This window comes from Rhinoraja longicauda, chromosome 18 (genome assembly GCF_053455715.1).
Source record: "Rhinoraja longicauda isolate Sanriku21f chromosome 18, sRhiLon1.1, whole genome shotgun sequence".
Classification (NCBI taxonomy): domain Eukaryota; kingdom Metazoa; phylum Chordata; class Chondrichthyes; order Rajiformes; family Arhynchobatidae; genus Rhinoraja; species Rhinoraja longicauda.
This window is the reverse complement of record NC_135970.1, coordinates 39,445,976-39,468,312: the sequence shown is the minus strand read 5'-3', so window position 1 is coordinate 39,468,312 and position 22,337 is coordinate 39,445,976. Positions and strand designations below refer to the sequence as shown.

The following is a 22,337-nucleotide window of genomic DNA, read 5'->3' as shown; positions in this document are numbered from 1 at the left end:
ATAAACAACATAGATGAAAGTTGCAGCAGCAGAGCAAAATATGCCAGCCCATTCTTTTAATCACCAGTTGCTGCAATTGTAGCTGAGCAATGATAATCATAAAAGGTACAGTCCTTGTATGTTATACCACAAATATGCATTCACGAATTAATTGATCAGAATAGAGGAATCACTCATTTGACCAAAGTGCATGATTTTCAGCTGAAAGAGTTTTAAGGATAATGAGCTTCCTTGCAAAAAAGCAATGTCACAACCATCACCGATTCAATGATACTTTATTGTCACATGTACCTAGGTACAGTGAAATGATTTGTTTTGCATACAACCCGGTAAAATCATACAGCAGACCTCACCTTGGCAAAACATCACAGACTCCTGGGAATTCCTGACCACTTAACATGGGGAAAAAGTGGATTTATAATGAGAACTTTGTCCATGCATTACAACAGGCATAAACCGGACACAAATAGTAGATGGGGCACACTATCTCACAAACTATCGACCCGCATGCCAGGCACTTGCTGCATCATTTGCAAAAGAGTCAGTGGTTCCTACATTCGCCTCATTTGTCTCAGAATCCACATAGCCAAGGAAGAAAAACGTCATCAGCAATCCTGAGTAACTGTTGAAGAGGAAGAAGAACCACCCAGGAAATAACAAACTGTTCATCGATCAGAGGCTTTCAGAACGAAATCGAGACTTGGTGGAAATTAAATGTGATTGTTTTTAAAGATCAAGTGCTCAGCACAAGAGATTTACAGCACAGAATAAATTCCTGGGGAGGCAGCAGAGGAAGTAAAAATAAAAGAAACAGACTCACAACGATAAACATTCAACCCTTTACCAATCTACAGCATATATTAACAAACAGGGTCACTTCTGATGATCCCTATGAAGTGATAAATACTGCACATTGTTAGCATGATTCACCACAAGCATTGTGGTACACAATGTACACAAACTAACACTGGATTGGGTAGCCATAATTGAAGGAAATGAATGCTACGCTCCTTCACCAAGTAAAAATAATGGCCACCCTCCGTCACAGACTGTAACCAATATCTAGCTGAGAACTAAAGAGTGGGCTATCGACTCTTCCTATTGAAGGGAGACACCAACTTGGTCCGAAGGTAGACACAAAATGCTGGAGTAACTCAGGCAACATCTGCAGTTCTTTCCTACCAACTTGGTCCTCTACATTTTCTAAAGCAAAAAAATTGACATTAATAATTTACTTCCAGCAATCATACATTTTGGCAAAATAGCCAATTGGGAAGTATTCTGGATCAACAATAAAAATGACTGACATTTATAATGAACCTACAGAATACGGAAAAAAATCCCACATAAATTCATTTTAAGGAAAACAAAGCCAAGGCAATTAGCTGGAGTACTCAAAATGACTCATCAAATAGGATCATAAAGATGTTCTTAAAGGAACAGAGTTAGGTGGAAAGGTTTACAGGGGACATGCCAGAGTTTTGGGTCAATTCAGCAGAAGATACAATTTATAGCGTGCAGCGTAGGTTCACTAGGTTAATTCCCGGAATGGCGGGGCTGTCGTATGTTGAAAGGCTGGAGCAATTAGGCTTGTATACACTGGAATTTAGAAGGATGAGGGGGGATCTTATTGAAACATATAAGATAATTAGGGGATTGCACACATTAGAGGCAGGAAACATGTTCCCAATGTTGGGGGAGTCCAGAACAGGGGGCCACAGTTTAAGAATAAGGGGTAGGCCATTTAGAACGGAGATGAGGAAGAACTTTTTCAGTCAGAGAGTGGTGAAGGTGTGGAATTCTCTGCCTCAGAAGGCAGTGGAGGCCAGTTCGTTGGATGCTTTCAAGAGAGAGCTGGATAGAGCTCTTAAGGATAGCGGAGTGAGGGGGTATGGGGAGAAGGCCGGAACGGAGTACTGATTGAGAGTGATCAGCCATGATCGCATTGAATGGCGGTGCTGGCTCGAAGGGCTGAATGGCCTACTCCTGCGTCTATTGTCTATTATAGGGGTTCGGGGAAGGGAATAGGAAGATGCACACGCGACAAGTGTCTCCTACTGAGCAATAAATCTAATCAGTCTTTCTAAGTGGGAGGACAATGTCACACGCTTTCTCTTACCATGCAAACTGCAAGGTTATACTTCGTTGTCACACAGAATAATTCCACACTTTTGAAAGTCCTACTAAAAACATACGAGGGCAAAACACCAAACTTCCTGCCTCAAGCATTCTTCTAATTATGCAGCTCCCTTCACTGCTTTCCTGAAGTCTGAGAAAAATGTAGTCCAACAGGAAATGCTGAGATTTGCTCCTCAATAGCATTGTGGGAGTATCTTCACTACAAGAACTGCATTTGTACATGTACATGTGAAAAATACTTGCATCATGTGAAAACACTATGGATCTATCCTTTTCCACATGAAGTTGCATGTGCTAAGCAAGACGCTGGTCTATCCTGACACCACCACACAATTCAAGCCGGCTATGTGTATTGTGGCCAAGAATCAAGACTGAACAAATAAAATATGCCAGCAGGGATTAGAAGGATGAGTTTATTTGGTTGCCTTAAAATGCACAACTCGGAGGCCGCTGTGTCAGAACATAGAAGTAAATTTACAATACAAAAAATTATTACATTGTGTAAAAGAGGGTGACTAGAAAATGGAGAGGCCAAAGTTATCATATCTATGAATCAAGATTCTGCCACTCATTGACATTCACAGGCACGGTCAATAATATAATTCAAAGCCTTCTGCTCTGCGAATTTGTGTAACGATCATTTCTCAATCATTTCAAATTGCAGGATAGTAGGCTAATTCATTTTATCCAATCAGAGCACGTGCACGATAATGAAAAACCTTTAATTTTATGACCTTCACTTACTGAATGCAGTAATGATTTTAACAATTCCCAAAATGAACTTTATGCATGCCACAAGCAGTTCCAAAGATAAGGCACTGAATTAAACCTCAAAAACCCAATGAATTTTGTCCGCCTTCAGATAACCAAAGAAAAGAAATGTCAATCAATCAACATACTAACAGTTAAAGATCCATTATATTGTCTGGACTGAACACTCAAACTTAACAACAGTGTAGGTGGATGGTAATTTTGCACACACTGATGATATTTCTTGAAAAGGGACATGACAATGTAATTAGTATTTGATGAAGTGGAGTTTGTTATAACAATTGCCACTGTGGTAGTTTCTTATTAAATGTATTTATAGCTGCTCTCCTCGGTACTCTAGAGGCCGCCGGTATCCAAAAGCAAACAAATATTTTGAAATTTCTGAAGGATAATCTTAAATTAATGTAATTTGTAAGTTTCTGCTGCCAACTCCAACCCAGATTCTGGATTTTCGCACAAGCATATTCGACTACGAGATTGTAAACTTCCTGTTAGTCATTGCAGTCCTCATGGAATCTAGCAATATCGGGCACCTATCTCGGCACGTGTTAAAAACAATCTGCACACACTCTCTTGGTGGGGCCAAATGGCTGTGAAGGATTGAAAATAAAAAAAGTTGGGAATCTGAAATTTAAAAAATTCTGGAAACACTGATCAGACAGTATCAATGGAAAGAGCCACACAGAGTTAAGGATGCATGTTGAGAACCCTTCATCAGACACTATCAATGGAAAGAGCCACACAGAGGTAAGGATGCATGTTGAGAACCCTTCATCAGAGCCAGGGAAGTGAGAAAGATGGCGGGAATAGGAGAGAAATGGATGGATGAAACAACACCTCTGTCAGGATGAGGTCTGGACAGCCAATTTGATTCCAACATTTACAGTCCCCCTGCTTAATATATAAATGATGGCTAGTGGTAATGGTAAAATGGACCAGGAATTCATAGGGAATAATTTGATTGGAATGGTGGAAGGAAATGGAAAGGGTAGATGTGTCTTATGTCGGAACCTCTTTGAAGGTGGCAGAATGTGTGAGGAATGATCTGTTGAATGCAGAAGGTTATAAAGTGGGCGGCACAGTGGCACAAGGGCAGCACGGTAGCACAGAGTAGAGTTGTTGCCTTACAGTGCCAGAGACCCGGGATTGATCCTGACTACGGCTGCTTATCTGTACGGAGTTTGTACGTTTCACCTGTGGCCTGCAAGGGATTTCCCCCGGATCTCTGGTTTCCTCCCACATTCCAAAGATGTACAGGTTTGTAGGTTAATAAGCTTGGTATAATTGTAAATTGTCCGCAGTGTGGGCAGGATAGCATGAGGGTGCGGGGATCGTTGTTCGGCGTGGACTCGGTGTGCTGAAGGGTATATTTCCACTGTGGAAGGTGAGGACGAAGGCAACACTATCCATAGTTTGGCCAAGGGAAGAGTGTGTGAGAATACATGCACAAGAAAAAGAGGGTCGCAGACACAGGTTCTATCAAGAATGGTAGAGAGAGAGCAGTGATTGGGGAAAAAGGAAGACATCTCAGAGGATTTTGGGTGGAAAGCCTCGTAATCAGAGAAGATACAACAGAACGGGGAAAACTAGAAGGCAACACTATCCTTGCAGGAAGAAAGAAGAGAGAAAATATTGTCAGTATTGCATAGCAATGGAAGTTTATGAACTTTGAATAAATATATTGCTCAACAACATATTCCCTGACGTGGAGGCAGAAATCCAGAAAGGAAAAGAAGAATGCAAGGTGGATCATGTGAAAGTGAGACCAGGGTAAAAAAACAGCAGCAAAAATAATAATATTTGAGATTTTATGAGCACAGGAGCTACACCAAAGCAGTACCACATAAAGTGCTGAGGGAAGAGAGTTGAGCAGCATTGAAACAAAAATTGTTCCACATTTCCCAAAATTACAGAGGTGTAGTTTGGACCCATGCTAACTCCCACCGCTATATATTTGATCTGGAGAAAATGAGTGTTGAAGAAGTTTTTCAACATGAAAACAAGTTCAGCCACACTGGTGGTTAGGAACTGATTGAGCCTCCGTTCAGGGGATTTGAGGTGAGAGGGGCAAAATTTAAAGTGAATGTGCAGGGCAAGCTTTTTTTGCAGTGTGGCTGGTGCCTGGAACGTGCTCCCAGGAGTGGTGGTAGTGGTGGAGGTAGACACGATATTGGTGTTTAAGAGCTTTTAGATAGGCACATGGATGTAAAGGTAATGGAGGGATATGGATCATGTGCAGCCAGATGAGATGAGTTTAACTTGACATCTTGACAGAATGGTTACAGTTCAGGAGGATATTCTACCTATCAATATTATGCCTGCTCTCTACCAGATTAACTCACTAGGTCACCTGGTCCCTTCTCCATATCCTCTCTTTTTCCTTCACCATATTGCTAATTAGTTCCGTGTGGAAGGCTGCAATGAAATCTCATCAGTAGAGAATGCTTTTCAGATTCCAACCAAGTGCTACACAAAAATGTTTTTCCTCATTACTCTTAATTTTCTTCCCCTTTAGATTATACCTACGATTGTTAATCCCAACCCCCTCCGCCAAAGGGAACAGCCTCACACTGTCCAGATCCTGCATTATTTAATGTACTTCTATCAATCTCCCCCCCCCCCCCCCCCCCCCCCCCCCAGCCTCTCCAAAGAAAACAGTCGCAGCGTCTCCACTTATTTTTGAAATTGTAGACTCTCACAGTAGGAGATTCTCATAAATCGGCTCTGGGTTCCCTCCAATACCTCCACATCCTTCCATAATGAAGGAAACAGAACTGAAAACAGTACACCAACTGATGGCGGGCCAGTATTTTATAAAGCTTTAGCATGACTCCCCTGCTATGTTTTTCAAATTGAATAAGCCTTATTAACCACTTCCTCCATCTGTTCTTGCCATTGACAATAACGTGCTCCTAACCCCCCCAGGTCTCTCTGCTCCTGCAGCCCCTTCAAGGAATCGTCCTTTAATCAATGTTACCCTTTCTCAGTATTCTTTACAAATGCATCATCCCACATTTCACTGCATCTTTCCATTTTACCAACCTGTTTATACTTTGCTGCAATTTATAATTATTCTCCTCACAACAGTCAATTCTGCCAAGCTTTGTGTCATCTGTAAATTTAGAAATTATGGCTTCCATTCAAAAGTCTTCATTCATAATACAGATCCAACATAAATAGCCCCAAAACCAGCACCTGCTGAAAGCCACTATTCACCTTCCTCCAGTCCGATAAATAACAATTCACCATGGCCCTCTAATGTCCCTTACTAAGCAAACTTCATATCCACAGTATCTATGCCCTTCTTAAGGAACGAGTTTGCTGATGAGCCTGTTATGAGGCATCTTAACAAAACACTACTTCAACTGCATTACTTTCATCACTGCCATTTGAAAGTTCATTAATAAATTCGACCTAGCTGGGTTGCCTTTAATAAATCTGTACTGCCTTGCCTCAGTAAATCTATTTTCCTCCAGGTGACTGTTATCTTCTCCTGCATCCAATGTTCCTGAATAAGCTTTCTCACTACGGAGGTTAAACTAACTGGCAAGTGGTTATTAGCGTTATTGTTACTGCCTTTATTGTTACGAGAGTAATATTCACCATCCTCCACTTCTCTGCCACCACCCTTGCAGCCAACCCACATTATAAGATTGCAGCCAGTGCCTTCAGGCTTTTTCTTCCTTCCTTCCCTCAGAAAACAGGATGTATCCCATATTTTCCTGGCAGCCTACCTACTTTAAGTTCAAGTGATTTTCTAATACCACCACAACATCAATTGTTCACTGATCCATTGTCTCAATTTTCTTCACCTTTATTACTACTTTGGAAGCACCCTCTTCCTTGAAGGTAGAAAAAAATTACTAATTTTATTGCATTATGACTGCCCTTCGCATCCACATGCAAGTACTCATTTTTGATGTCAATAGGTCCCACTTATCTCTTATTCTTTTACCAGAGCACTCTTAGATTCCCATTTATGTTGGCTGCTAATCTTTTCTTCTATGCTTTCTTTACCTCTCGCTTTAGTTTTCACACTCTCCGTTTCTTCAGTAATCAAGCTGGTTCCCGCCGGTATTTACAACAAAACACTTGCCGCAAGCAGCCGTTTTTGCTTTATCTTCCTCCGCATCACTTTCATCATCCAAGCAGTTCTGGCTTGTTTTGTTTTTCCTTTGCTCTTCAAGGGAATATACTTCAATTGTACCTGAACCATCTCTTCCTTTAAGGCAGTCCATTGCTCTGATGTTCATTTAGTTTTTCTTTTTCTCAAAAAACGTGCTTAACTTGTCAAGTTAAGACATATTTAATGAAAATATGTTTTAAACATGGCAATCAAATGACGTGAGCTGCACTTTCAAAATTCAATGGAACAAAACTTGTTCATAACTTGCTTTTAAAAGTTAGTTTCACCCCACATTTTCCAGAAAACCTTCCATTGAAACCTAATGAACCTTATCTGCCATATGTCAAATCTGATGCCCCTCCAACTGTTTATAACCAGTTCCTCCCCAATTTCAAAAATATCCCGATAAACCTTGATTTTCAACTCTCACATTAAGAGAACATGTTCACATAACTTTTGCCTTTCCAGAACTGATTTGTCGTTGTGCACAGCACTGTGTATGCATCAGCATTGACCCAGCCCACTACAACCCCCCCCCCCACCCACTCTAGAGGGGCAACTTGACCTGACAGAGGCTTATCTTTTAGCAGACTATTTCGTCACATTCATCATGCCTACAATTCAACTGTATAAGTATCATAATATGATTTAATTCCTGATCATCCCTGCAGAATGACTGGCTGAATCGCTGGACAAACACTGCCTTTAGTGCTCATAACTGTTGCTGAGGCGCAAAATCCTGGAAAATAGTTTACAAAGATTAAATGGTCTGCTGCGGGACAGGCAGATGTGGAGGACATCTGGGAGCCAACACATCATTGGGAAATCAGCTGTTCAAGGCTGCTAATCTTCCTGCAAAGTCATAATTGAAGAACACAGAAGCTGCAGTCTGTACTCAAATCGGAATCCAGGTCAATTAATGCCATTGAAACCTCATACAACAAGCACTGGAAGAAACGTCGAATTTTAATCATGTTGGAAATTAAAGAACAGTGGGACTTTGGCATTCTCTAGTCACTGGAGATGTTTTTGCAACACTTAATCTGTTCTGTGTCACAAACCTGTGCCACATTCAACTGGATCACAGCTGATGTCTACCCATCCCCACCTATCTGTCTTTTATCCCTCCCTCTCAATGTTTATTGATCTTCAAAGTTGTACATTGCAGTATGGAGAAAATCATGATCCTGGCCTTTTGGAGGAAGAGAAATCCAAATATCCATGGTCCTTTTATTAAGGCTTGCTTCACAAATTTAGTCTTAGATGGGCTGGCCCACAGTTTAAAATTTCAGGGCATACAAACGTAACCCTATGTCGTTGAACAACATTCCTGTGAAGCACTTTAATGTCAATGTAATGTTTCTGATTCTTTGCATCCAGTTTCAGCTCTTTGACATCCAAATAATTAATTACCTTCAGTTATAATTTGCTTAAAAATATCCAATAGCAGTTTACCTGCTATTCTGACCCTACAGAATGACAACTTCAGATGTGAATTAAGTCGTCTACAGCCTCTTAACACTCCATCCAGTGGTGGACAAGTGCAGTTTTCAAATGCTTCAACAGGGAATGTGCAATATATGCACATAGATGAACAAGAATTTAAAATTTAAATATGTGACTGAATAATGTTCACACATTTTAATTATAGATGCTATAAAAGGATCAAGAGATTCATCTTAGTTCCCCCAAGAGACAGAGATCAAGAACTACCATCAGTTAGCGTGAAAATGTTTTCAAATATATCTACCCGAGAGAGATGTGGAGGCTCTGTTACTGAGTATATACAAGACAAAGGTTGGATATTAAGGGAATCAAGGTACAAGGGGTCAGTGCAGGAAATCAGTACTGAGGTAAAAGATCAAGACCTCACTGAATGGATAGGCAGCACAAGGAGTCAAATAGCCAATTCCTGTTATTTCTTACGTCCCTGAGCCCCCTTAGTGCATAAAGTATTTAACACATCAACCGTAACATAAAAATTTTATAACCTCAACTGAAACATTATCATGTAAATCTTTTTTTATATTAATATTTGAACAGAAAACAAATGAACTAACACCATACTGTTTCACCTCCAAAACAATTCATTAACCTTCTTCCCAGACATCTGCAGCAGCAGGTTTCCAAAGTATGTATTCCTAACATTAACATTGAGCATAAATAGTGCTCTCTGCCCAAACATTTCAGGTTATTCTGCTTGGTTTCTTTGTGCAATTCACCAGTTTTTACAGACCAGTTTTTAGATTACTATTAAATAAATCCATGTTTCCAAATGTTGTTAGTTATTCCCATTATTCGAGTAGTGCAAGATTGCAACGACGACTAGTTAATTTTTTGCAAGAATTTTTTTTTTTATGCAAGACACCAAACTCTTTCGACTCTGGAGCCATCTGCAGGAGGTACAATGCAATTCCCTTAGTTAGAAATCTCTCTCCCTCTCAGGCTCACACTCATCCTCACTCCCTCGTACATACACATTACTTTCGTGTAAGCATGTCATAATGGCTATTTGCCCCAATTCCAGGTGACTCATGTGAGAATATTGAGGATTACTAGTTGACCATTTCTCCATTGGACCTGTCCATTAAGTAAAAGGTTATTTAATATACTCACAGAAATGTTTGGGAGGAAAGTGGAAGAATTAGACAATGCAGGCAAGAGGAAAGCCTGCACAATGGAAAAGACAATACCAAGCTGTTATACGAGAATTTTGCCCGAACAGTCTGTGACCCATAGCGCTGGGGCCGGTAGCGCTTTGTTTAAATTCCCACACGCGAAGCCGACAAAGCTGTTTAAACCTTTGTGCGCCAAACTGGCAACGCTCTGTGTATTACCTTTACGCTAAGTCTGCATTGCTTTATGAGCCAAGTCTGTAGCACTGTGTGTATTACCTTTACCCCAAGTCTGTATTGCTGTGTGTATTGCTTTATGCTCCAGTCTGCAACTGATAGCACTTTGTTTCCAAGGGGGGGGGGGGGGGGGGGCCTTGATCGGATGCAGTCCCCTGCAATTGGGTGCAGTTTAAATTTGGGAGCAGCGCTATTGGCCAGGACTAACCAGCAGTTATTTCAACACCTGATTTCTTACCTGTATAAAGGCAGGCGCCAGTAAGCCAGTAGTTAGTTCAAGTTTATGTACGAGGGGTTCACCAACGGACTGAGTCGTGATCAGCGCCGCGGACGAGAGCAGAAAGAGAGAGACGTGTGCTGCTGTAAAATTGGACCCCGTGCATACCAAGACATGTATTATTTTTATCCTATCTGGCCAATAAAACTGATTTGCAACTAAACAGACGAGTGAGCCTTTTTCTGTTCTACTAGTCAGAATCTTGAACCTGTTCCCTTGCAACACAAGCCTATCAGAGTTGAAGATTAAGGACATGAGGATGTTACATAAATTGAAGGGGTGGTGTCAGCTTTTTTGGATAGTTAATAACAAAAAGATAAGCATTTTGATTAACTATAGCTCAAGGCAGCCAAACAGTATGAAGAGAGGATATCTACCCTTTAAATGGCTGAGCTCACACCACAGTTGAAACTCGAAAGCTTTGTGATGAAAGACGTACTTAGGCAGCATGAAGACCTCAGGGAAACTGGGTTATATTACTTGCTTGTCATTTAATGTAATGCTGTAGAACAGCTGTATAATTCAGCACAGTTATTAGTCATATATATTAAAGCTTACTATTTGAAACCTGGTCATGTCCAAACCACATGCAAGTTATTATCGAAGGATGAACAAGCTTATGTTGCATCAATAACAGCAGAAAGAAATCCTAAATGCATCATTATTACTGCAAAATCTAATTGATAAGCAGGTACCAGGTCAGATGATGCAGCCAAAATAGTTAATCCTGAAACTGAAAGGACAATGATACAAAAAGACCTCTTCCCAAAGTGAAGATGTTCCTTTGAGATGGGCTAACACATTTAACTGGTGGGGTCGGCAGAATCACCATGGTGTTTCCTATGTATAAGGAATGCAAGACACCAATCACATACTTTGGCGAAGTAGAATCTCTGCCACAATCATGAGGCACATGTTTTTGAAATGGTCCCTTGGAAGAAAATAGTCTTCCATCACAGATATCACGCTGCACCCTGGCCACTCCCTTTTCTCCCCTCAGGCAAAAGGTATAGAAGTGTGAAAATGCACACCTCCAGATTCAGGGACAGTTCCTTCCCAGCTGTTATCGGGCAACTGAATCATCCTACCACAACCAGAGAGCATTGCTTAACTGATATCTACCTCATCGGTGACCCTTATACTATTCTTAATCGGACTTTGCTGGCTTTACCTTGCACTAAGCGTTATTCCCTTATCATGTATCTATACACTGTAAATGGCTCGATTATAATCATGTATTGTCTTTCTGCTAACTGGATAGCACGCAACAAAATCTTTTCACTGTACCTCAGTACACGTGACAATAAACTAAACTGAACTGATCTCCTTCAAGCAGAATTGCTAGTAAATGTTTTCAGTACTTGCCACTAGCCTATAAGTTTAGAGCTTCGTCACAGTGGATAAATCCAAGCTACAAATGTTCTTTGAACTATTTGCATTCAAATGCCACAAATGGTACTGCACTAGATAGAACCAAACAAAGACACATTTGAAAGTGGTGACACAAGGAAATGCAGATACTGGTTTACAAAAAAAGACACAACGTTACTGGAGTTACTCAGCGGATCAGGCAGCATCTCTGGAGAACATGAACAGGAGATATTTTGGGTCAGGACCCTTCCTCTGACTAATTATGGTGGGGTGGGGAAGAAAGCTGGAAGAGAAGCAGGGGTGGGACAAAGCCTGGCAAGTGAAAGGTCGATACAGGTGAGGAGGGTTTTCGATTGGCAGATGGTTGGTCAAAGGCCAGAGATAAAAAGACAAAAAGTGTGAGATAAGGATAGAACAGATGCAAATTAAAGCCAGAGATATAATTGGGGGAAGGGGAGAAATGGGTGCAAATCCAGGTGGGGCACAGCATGATTCGAACTGTCCATGCCATTTTACCAAAGATCAAAAGCAAACTGAAGATAATCATTAATGCAATTTATCAAGTACAAAACTTTTGCATGACTTGCACATCAAAATATTACAAATGAGCTATACAATGTTTTCTCAGGCAACTATGTTTTAAAGCATGCAGGGTCCTCTGCTGTACATTTAGTGTATAGCAGCAAAATTGAAAACTTCAACTTTTGGTAAGCTTTTACTAGTTAACTGCAAAATATTATTTATGGAGATTCTATGGAGAAGTAGGTGGAAATGGTAGCAAAGTGGATGCACGAGTATTTCTAACCACAACCAGCATTACAGAGTAATTGACTATTCTTCGAGAAAATTATTTTTTCACCTTGCATCATTCTCTTGTGATATAAGCTAAAACTAGGTAAAATGTGTAAAGCCTTACAAAATCTAATAGTGTAATATTACAATTGCAAGAATGCAATTTATATTAATAAGACCAGCTTGTAGAGCAAATTATTTAGCTGTGGTCGAGAAGCTGACTTCTCCTGTACGATACACCAACACTACGAGCTGACAATTTCTGAAATCACCAGCTGCTGATTTCAATATGTGGGGTAAGAATGAATTTGCTGTGAGGCTCGATAAAGAAGCTGAAGGCAAGAGTGCAAAGTATTAAATTATGAAAGACGTGGATTTATCTGGATTTATCATATCGCTGCTAAAAATTGCCAACTCTTTTCTGAATTGTCTTTGGAAATCGGATCTGAACTTGGGACCAATCAACTCTGAGCAAGTTTCCTTGTTAAACATTCACATTCAATTTTCTCTGAATCCTTGACCTGTTCCACCCTGGTCATTCCTCCTTCTCCCCGTTCCCATCGGGCAGACAGATTCAGAAACCTGAAAGCGCACACCGTCAGATTTAGGAACAGCTGCTTCTTCTCTGTTATCAGGCTTCTGAATGGTCCTTCCATAAGCAAGAGTACTGTCGAATCACCTCTACCCCACTATGGACATTGGACTTTGTCTCAGGGACTGCTGTGCTACAATGTTAAGAATGATATTCTGCATTTTGTATCTTTCCCTTTGCTCTGCCCGTTGTACATGAGTTTGGCTCGTTTGTAGATGTGTATAATTTATTCAGATTCGACTGCACCACATGTATATCAAAGCTTTTCACTGTACCTCGAAGTATGTGACAATAATAAACCTAAACCCTCATGATCTCTCAGCTATTAGAAAGCAGAATATTGTAACGGGCCATATTGTACGCCTTCCTGCCTTGGAAATATATTGCCAATCCCTCATTGTCACTGAGTCTAAAACTGAACTTGCTGCCAACAACATTGTGGGAGCACCTTCACCACATGGACTGTACCTCTTCAAGGCAATTGCTCATCACCACCTCAAAGGCAAGTATGACAACAGTTGGATCCCAAAAACTAATAGTCATGAATAAAATAAATCTAAAAAATAATTCTCTTTCAATGTTAATTTTCCCTGCCAAAAATTATTGCTTACTTATACAAAACTGCATTCCTACAAATATTACAAAAACAGTTTTACTGCAGGATAGACTATTTCTATATTATATACAGAGACAATTGAGGTCATCTTAATTATTGCTATTACTCGTAACAACATGGTAACAAGATTGTCTTGCTACAAAAATTAATTTGCACAGCCACACAAAAAGGTTTTAAATTAAAATATGTACCAACATTGGCCATTATTTTCTCCATGTGAAACAATACATTATGCAACATTTCTCGGTCAGCAATTAAAAAGTACCTTCTGGAGGCTCTTCTCTAAGATAAGGTGGAATATCTTCCTGAGTACTGTCTGACACGTCTGTCACATCTCCCATGCTTTCAGTTATTTGAGCTTGTTTCTCTGGTCCCTGTATAAAATAACATATGTTGTATAATTATTAATACATAGATGATTATCAGCATGAACAAAAAATAAAAAGGCTCTTCTTTCCTTATATTCTACATTCAGATTAGTTTATTTTGAGGAAAAGCCAAAGCTTCTCCAAATTAGTATTGGAAGAATTCTTGAATGACTACAAAAGATTTGGGCCTCACACATGACACGTGTATGCTTGAGTAAACTGCACTGCCCGAAATACAAAAAGTTATTTTCATCACCATGAGCAGAAAAAACTTCCAGGATTTCTCACTGTATTGAAGGTTAGCATGAAGTTGCATGTTCTTCTCAAGTATTTTATAGTGAGAACTACCATTTTTTTAAAAATGCAAAATGTTAATTGCTTTTTATAAATGCAGTATGACATAGCTTTTTACCCTACTTTTTAAGTCCAAATTCTTAGGTATACTTTTGATTACAATTTGTGTCTCTGAAGACTTCCAGCATAAGCACTGCAGTTTGCAGCATCGCTCCAAGATGCTGCAAGGATTGTCACTGACTTTCCTTTATTCATCTGTTACCATTTTATTTCCCCTTTGAAATGAAGGTCAGATCAGCTACTGGGCAGACAAAGATTGCATCCAAGCATCATTATAGGAACTATCCTTCAGCTCAAAAAAGCTAAGCAAGATATATGGCACTCAAAACACCAAGTTAACCTACATCCCATTAAGAAGTAGCCATCACAGAATCGTGAATACTGAGCAAACTAGCCAAATTCTCCAATTCCTCAGAAACATTTATTAACCTAATAAAATTTGCAAGTTTACCTGAAGAATTTACAAACCAGGGCCAAATTACGGCATGAGGCTGGACGGCTCTTTCAATGGGCATAAGCCAAATGGCCTTCTTTTGCATCATAAATTCTCTATAATTCTATACACTGCAGAAACCAAGGGAAGTTTAAAACTAAAACAGTCACAAATAACTGGCTGGCTTTAATATAAACACAAATATGAAGTCATTTGAAAATATCTGTCATTTTAGATACGGTGCATGTTCCTTGCACACTTTTTGCAGCCATCACCTGAAGGGCTGCTAGGGTGGTGGAAATTTCAACGTGATCCCACCACCAGTCACATCTTCCCATCCCCACCCCAGACCACTCCCTCCGCATCTCCATGGTTCACTCACTCCTCCCCACCAAACCCACCCTCTAGGTAGTTTCCCTTGCAACCACATCCGTCGTCTCTTGTGAATCCATTTAGCTGTATGCTCATGTCCCCTGTGGTTCATAATAATCCATGGGTGTTATGCACCTGGCGTCCTGCTGCAGCTTATGCACCAAACGTCCATTCCTTCCTGCTCTTGAGAAGCTAGTGAATGGCTTTCTTGAACAGCAGCAGCTCATACAGCTCAACAGCCATAATATTAAGCCAGGTTGTTGCAGAAGCTTGAACCAGCGATGAAGGAAAAATAATACATTTCTAAATCAGGATGGTGTGTGACCTGCAGCAGCTTTTGTAGTAGCAGCCAATGATTCCTCTGCAGCACCCTGACGAGATGTGCAAGGTATTTCTGATGCTGTTCAGCTAGTAGGATGCCTCCATAAACTGGAGAACATTGCACTTCTTCAGTCAGCAAAAAAAGGTCTAATTAAACCCCAACATGTCAACTGCACAACTTGCTAAAATATTGTAACCTGCCTTTAAATAATGAATGGAATTGGGACATGGTCATGACTCAGAAAATCATCATTGGTTTCAAACAAAATTAATTTGAGGTTTAATATAATGTTGTTTATCCATTTTTGAAACGTACAAGTAGTTCTGCCATAATGTGATGATTGTGTTCCTCACAAACCCTGCTTTATAGAAAATCGCATTATACAACAAATTGTGTCAAAGGGGAGAGGGCTTTAGCGGGTTAGAGAGTTTCAGACTTGCAATAGCCAAATTATTTCTCCCACAGGATATTAAGATCTTTTTAGTAGTGATAAATGTATTTTTGTTACAGCAAGGTAAGTATCTAAAGACTGTTGTTTGCTAGAGTATCATTGCACACGTGTTAATAGAAGCAATTGCTTGTCAACTTCAATTACTACCCACCTTGAACGAGAAGCCTGCATTCTTAAGAGACAATGCTGTCCGATTAATGCAGGGCAGTTACCTGGAACCAGTGTTCTTTTACTTAGACTTTTCTTTAAGATCCAGACAGCTTTTATTTCTGCATATCAAGTTCCAGGTAACTTTGGCGTGGTTCTCTAGTTCCCAATCAAAATCGTGTTACAACCAATTCATAACATAATGTTCCTTAATTAATCAGTTGTGTTATATCAGCACGCGTTATATCAGAACTACCTGTGCAGCTTAAATTGCGGAAAGTACTCATGAATAAAAATGGTTGAGGTTATGCAACTATAATATATTTCCTAAAATTTAGTGACCTTAGGAACAGAGCTTCAGGTGATCAATTGACCGCGTGAGCAAGGCAGCTACTAGACTTTTTACACAAGTATTACATTTGTTGATGTATTGAATCTTTGAAAAATTATTACAAATTATCTGTGCCTGTTGTGTTTAAGGAACTGTAAAGCTGCTGAAAGTAAGAAAGTCATTATTCTGTTGTCGGTTCACATGACAATTCAAGTCTGGACTCTTGAGTATCATGCCTGTTGGGAGTATGCTCATCCTGTTTTTCCAAATATCAATGTTGCAGAAAAATATATCAAAACCCATGATGCAAGTAACTTTTCCCGTTAAATTACATACGGTTGGGTTGCGAGTATCACCCTGGGCAGCAACCAAAAACCTTCATTCCAACACAGCTGGTGTCCGTACTACTTTTAGGAATAGTTATTGATGTTTAAATCATTGGACAGTAGTTGTAATGTAGCTCAAGGTTATCTTTTACCACTCTCCATCCTTCGGGCAGATGAGTTGAAGTCACAGCTTGAAATTCAAGCTCTTTCACAGAAGTAACAGCCACAAAGTATTGTGTTACCTTCTTCTGGACCACAATAATCCTACGGCTAAACACAAATTGCTGGAGTAATTCAGAGGGTCATGCAGCATCTGTGGAGGGAATGGACAGATAACATTCCGAGTCAGGGCACCACTTCAAGACTGAGGGTCCCAACCAAAATACCGCCTGTCCATTCCCTCCACAGATACTGCCTAACCTACTACAGCACTTTGTGTTTTGTTCCAGATTCCAGCATCTACATTTCCTTGTGTCTCCATAATTCTAGTTTTCTGCTTCCCCATCAGGTAGTGTACACTTTGCATAACTAGCACAAAAACTATTTTATTGATAGACCGACCGTATCGGTCCTATCGGTCGGTCCATGGCAATAGCAATATCAACAAAGAGAATGGATTAGATATAGGAGTTGTACTGCTTGGAAAAATGGTTCCTCGTTACAAAATGGAAGAGTTAAGAAAATTGAGTCAAGGTCAAAAATAACATCAACTTCAACCTTACTGAATGGTGAAATTGGATTGATGGACTATTTGGCCAATTTTCCTCCTATTTCTTATATTCTTACAAAGCATTTTGGTAATAAGTTGATACCGGAGGATTACATTTATTGATGTTAACAATCAAATATGAATATATAAATATTTCACCATCATTGACTGAAGTTTGCATATACCACTGGCATTGATTATTCCAGGACTGAGATGCTTGGTATTTTTGAACTTGGCATTATGACAAACATCCTATGGAGCAAAATCTTCTTCGTAATGCACCTGCAAGTCAAATATTCTTCACTATTCTTTCAATAACATTTATAAACAGCTAGCTGGTATCTCACTCTGTAGTTGGAAAGTTATGTCACTTTTTATACTTATCTCATTATCCAAGAAAGCTTCCAATTTTGAACCTCAATCCAAGGCCTAATGGAGCGACAAAGCTTTCTCCTGTGCGATTGGACAATTCATGGGTATACTCCTTTCTTATAAGGTGAATTGACCTGACCGATCATAACATACTAATGAAATGTTTTCTGCAACAATGGCCTTTTGAAAGTTAGGACATTGCGTCTCAGTAATTGTAAGCGTTTTTAAACCATGATTCTAACAAAGCATAAATTAATTCGATTTTGGCTTGGTATATAATTCTGCAGAATTCAATTATGCTTCTTAAAATCTTCATATTACAGTTGAAGCATGTTACAATTATTTTTATTTGAATGCTAACTACTTTTGAGATACAAACTGCGATAAAAGCAAAGTCCTTTCATAAATCTCATCTTGCATTTCAGTGATATCAGGATATTTGACAAAAATCATAAATGTTGCACAGTGTAAACATATTACTCGAACTCAGTTCCTCCCTCCAGATGCATGCTGACCTACTGCGCATCCATCATTGCTCAGTTTTGTTTTATCTTTGCAGGATTTTACTTTATGTCAAGAAATATTGGGTGTCTGTAACATTTCACTATTTGGATCCTGCAGAGATAGTTCATTTGAATCTCATGTTATAGGAGCAGAATTCGGCCCATCAACTCTACTCCACCATTTAATCATAGCTGATCTATCTTTCCCTCTCAACCCCAATGAAGCGGTACATAAAAGGTTACTGTACTAGATAATAGCCTATGGGGCTTGGAGGTTATAAAAAACAGCGTGGATAAGAGAGACTAAGAGAAATCGTAGCCTGGAAAAATAGGTCATTTTCAGATTGATAATCAGTCATTCAATGGGGCTCCACAGTGATCAGTGCTGGTGCCTCAACTATTTCTACACTGAACTGTTGATTTGTATAAAAGGGCCAAATGTACTGTAGCCAAATTTGATGATGATGTAAGTTAACAAAATAAAACACAAAGTGCTGGAGTAACTCAGCCAGTCGGACAGCATCTCTGAAGAACATGGATAGGTGATATTTCGGGCCTTCTTCAGTCTGCTCGAGGGGAGGGGGGGAAGAAATCAGGATGAGTGAAGGAGCAGGATAAAGCCTGGTAAGTGATCGTGGGGAGGAGAGGGTTTGATTGGCAGAATGTTAGACAAAGGCCAGGGTAGGAAAGACAGAAGGTGTAAGACAAAAGGATTGAGGAATAGGTGGGGCAAAGGGGAGAGGGGAAGGGGGTGGAGGGAAGAAGGATGAGGGGTAGTTATCTAAAATTGGAGAATTTAATTCATACCATTGGGTAGGTGGTAGTCAGCTACCTCAGCAAAATATGAGGGAGTGAAGCCATGGGCATCTGCACAGGCCCAATTTACCTGCCTTTTTGTCAGTACAAATATGCGGTGCAAGATAATAGCATTTAGGGATTGGAGGTTACATATTGGCATGGATAGGAACTGTCTAACTAAGAGAAATCGTAGTCAGGAAAAATTGGTCATTTTCAGGTTGATAATCAGTAATTCATGGGGTGTCGCAGTAATCAGTGCTGGGACCACAACTATTTCTACACTGAACTATTCCATTTAGATAAAAGAGCCAAATATACTGTAGCCAAATTTGATGATGGTACAAAGATAGGTAGGTTAGGAGACAGATGCAGAGCCTGCGACTAAACACAGATAAGTTAAGTGAGTGGGTAGAAGATAATGCATAATGTAGAAGATGCAAGGTTATCCATTTCAAAATAAGAAAATAGAAAAATATTATTTAACTAACTGGAACCACAAAATATTACAGAACAACAGAATCTGAAGATCAAATACATGAAAGGTTAGCAAACAGGTAGAACTAGTAGCTAGGAAAGGTAATGAAATGTTGCTTCTATTGCAAGGTTTCCAGAGTATAAACATCGGAGGCTTTGATGTAATTTTAGAGCGTTGGTGAGACTAAACCAGGAATATTGCACATATTTGTGGTCTCCATAATCACAGAAGGACACACTTCCATTCAAAGCACTGCAAAGATTCTCTTAATATTTAAGGGATGAAGGATCATGCCCAACTCATCCATGTTATCATGATACCCAATCTAAGCTAGTCCCTTTTGCCTGTATTTGGTCCATATCCCTCTAAACTCTTATCAATTATCCTGTCCAAATCTCTTTTAAATGTCATTTTTGTACCTGCTTCAATTTCCTCCTCTGGCATGATAGATGCTGAGATGTTTTTCCTATTGAATGTAACTGGAAGTAGGAAGCATAGCTTCAACTAACATTGATTTAAGACAGAGATGAGGAAGGGGGAGCAGAGATGAGGAAGTGTTTCTTCTCTTGGAGGGTTGTCGAACTTTTCCTCGTGCCAGAGGAGGAAATTGAGGCAGGTACAAAAATGATATTTAAAAGAGATTTGGACAGGATCATTGGTTTTACATTTTAACATCAGCAACCTTGTTGCTTTTTGGAATTCTCTGCACCTGAGAGCTGTAAGGGCAGACTTTGAATATATTCAACGCAGAGATTGACAAGAGAATTAAACTACATGGGAGGTGTGACTTTTGGGGACAAATCAGGAAATTGCTAAGACTGCATCAACAATTATCTCACTGAATGACAAAAGGGACTTGGACTGATTGATCTCAACCTGTCCCTGTTCTAACTTACCTTCTTACAGAACCAAGATGTTTTACCTTCATAGATTTGCCATCAACAATAAACCAATACATTTTAACATGAGCAGCCTTGTTGCTTTCATGGAGATACATTAAAAGTGTAGAGGATGGAATGTGAAGCCAAAAGTCAAAGTGGTGGGGGAATTCCGGCAGCATCTGTGGAGGGGGATGGACAGTCTGACCCGCTGAGTATCTCCAGAGTTTCGTGTTATGTTTGGAATCTGTCATGTCCAACTGAGGAGCAGGGCAGGTGGGGCTGGACTGGGCAGGGCAGGACTGAGAAGAGCAAGATGGGGCAAGTCTAGGCAAGGATGAGGTGGGCAGGGCTAAGCTGGGCAGGGTTGACAAGGGCAGGGCTAAGATGGGCAAGGTTGACAAGGGCAGGGCTGAGAAGGGCAGGGCTAAGCTGGGCAAGGTTGACAAGGGCAGGGCTAAGCTGGGCAAGGTTGACAAGGGCAGGGCTGAAAAGGGCAGGGCTAAGATGGGCAGGATTGACAAGGGCAGGGCTGAGAAGGGCAGGGCTAAGCTGGGCAAGGTTGACAAGGGCAGGGCTGAGAAGGGTGAGGTTGACAAGGGCAGGGCTGAGAAGGGCATGGCTGAGAATGGCGAGGTTGACAAGGGCAGGACAGGGCAAGGCTGGGGCTGGACAGGGCAGAGGCGGACTGAGGTGAGCTAAGACAGAGCTGGGCAGGGCTGAGGCTAGAGTGGACTGGAACTGGGCAGGGCCGAGCAGGGAGAAGAGGGCATCTCCGGCAAGGCGGCACTGCCCCAGTACCGCAGTGCGGGGCGAGGGGGAGAGAGTTCACCTCTACAACACTCTAGCGTAGGAGAGAGCTGCAGATGCTGGTTTAAGTCGCAGAGACACAATGATGGAGCAACTCAGCGGGACAGGCAGCAGCATTGGCTGGAGAGAAGGAATGGGTGACGTTTCGGGTGTGAAGAGGGGTCTCGACCCCAAACGTCAGCCGTTCCCTCTCTGACTCCGGGCGGAGATGCTGCCCGTCCCGCTGTGTCACTCCAGCATTGATTGTGTGTCTGCCGGCCTGCCTGTCTGTCTGTCTGTCCACAACACACTGGACGTGTAGAGCGGCCGGGCTGTCCGACCGTGAGGGAGGTGGGGTCTGCGCTGCGCTGCGCTGCGCTGCTCTGCGCCATGTATTGTGTTCGCCCTGACTGGGAGCCGGCAGCCCGGAGCCCAGAAGGTTCCAGCAACTTCGGCGGGTTTTAGCCCCGGCCCGGGGTAGCGGGCGATGCTGGGCCTGGGGCCTACCCGCAGTGGCCGGGCCCCGACCCCCAGCCCTGGCAGGGGGGAGCGGTGATGGGGAGGAGGAGGGAGGGGAGGGGAGGGGGGGGGGGGGTGGACTGTCCTGCTCTCCCCTCAGTCTCTCACCCTCATACCTTCATGGTGGTGGTGGTAGTGGTGGTGGTGGCGCCGGGCCCCCGCCGTCCCGCCGCCTCACTGACCGACCGACCGACTGACTGACTGACCCGCCAGCGACAGGCGACACGAGCGGCCTCGGCACGAACCGTCGCCGCCAGCGCGCGCGCGCCCGCACGCTCGCCACCAAGCGCGTCACCGCTCCACGCGCGCGCCCGCTCGCCACCAAGCGCGTCACCGCTCGGTCCGCGCGCTCGCCCGCCCGCCCGCCCGCCCTCCACCAAGCGCGTCACCGCTCCATCCGCCCGCCCGCCCGCCCGCTACCAAGCGCGTCACCCGCTCGCCACCAAGCGCGTCACCGCTCCGTCCGCGCTCGCGCGCGCGCCCCGGGCCCGGACTACCAACAATACGGGGGGAGGGGGTCGCGCGCGCGCTTCTCTTCCCCGACCCCAACACCAGACTCGATGATGGGCCGAATGGCCTAATTCTGGTCCTGGAACTTATGAAGTTCAGAAGCTCTTTCTAGCATCCCATGTGAACCACCGGTCCATCCATCCA

General features: G+C 41.8%; 1 protein-coding gene across 2 annotated transcripts in view; it reads right to left on the bottom strand.

Annotated features, from left to right (window-relative positions):
* The window catches only part of LOC144602427 (transmembrane protein 263), a 125,514-nt gene extending 103,498 nt beyond the window's left edge, over nucleotides 1–22,016 (bottom strand). For both annotated transcript variants that reach the window (XM_078415544.1, XM_078415545.1), the window contains exons 1-2: nucleotides 21,800–22,016; nucleotides 13,802–13,910 (exon numbers count right to left, since the gene is read on the bottom strand). In XM_078415544.1, the coding sequence (XP_078271670.1) occupies nucleotides 13,802–13,910; nucleotides 21,800–21,805 (115 nt within the window). In that variant the 5' untranslated portion in view covers nucleotides 21,806–22,016. The remainder of the gene's footprint in view (nucleotides 1–13,801; nucleotides 13,911–21,799) is intronic.
* Nucleotides 22,017–22,337: the final 321 nt, after the last annotated feature.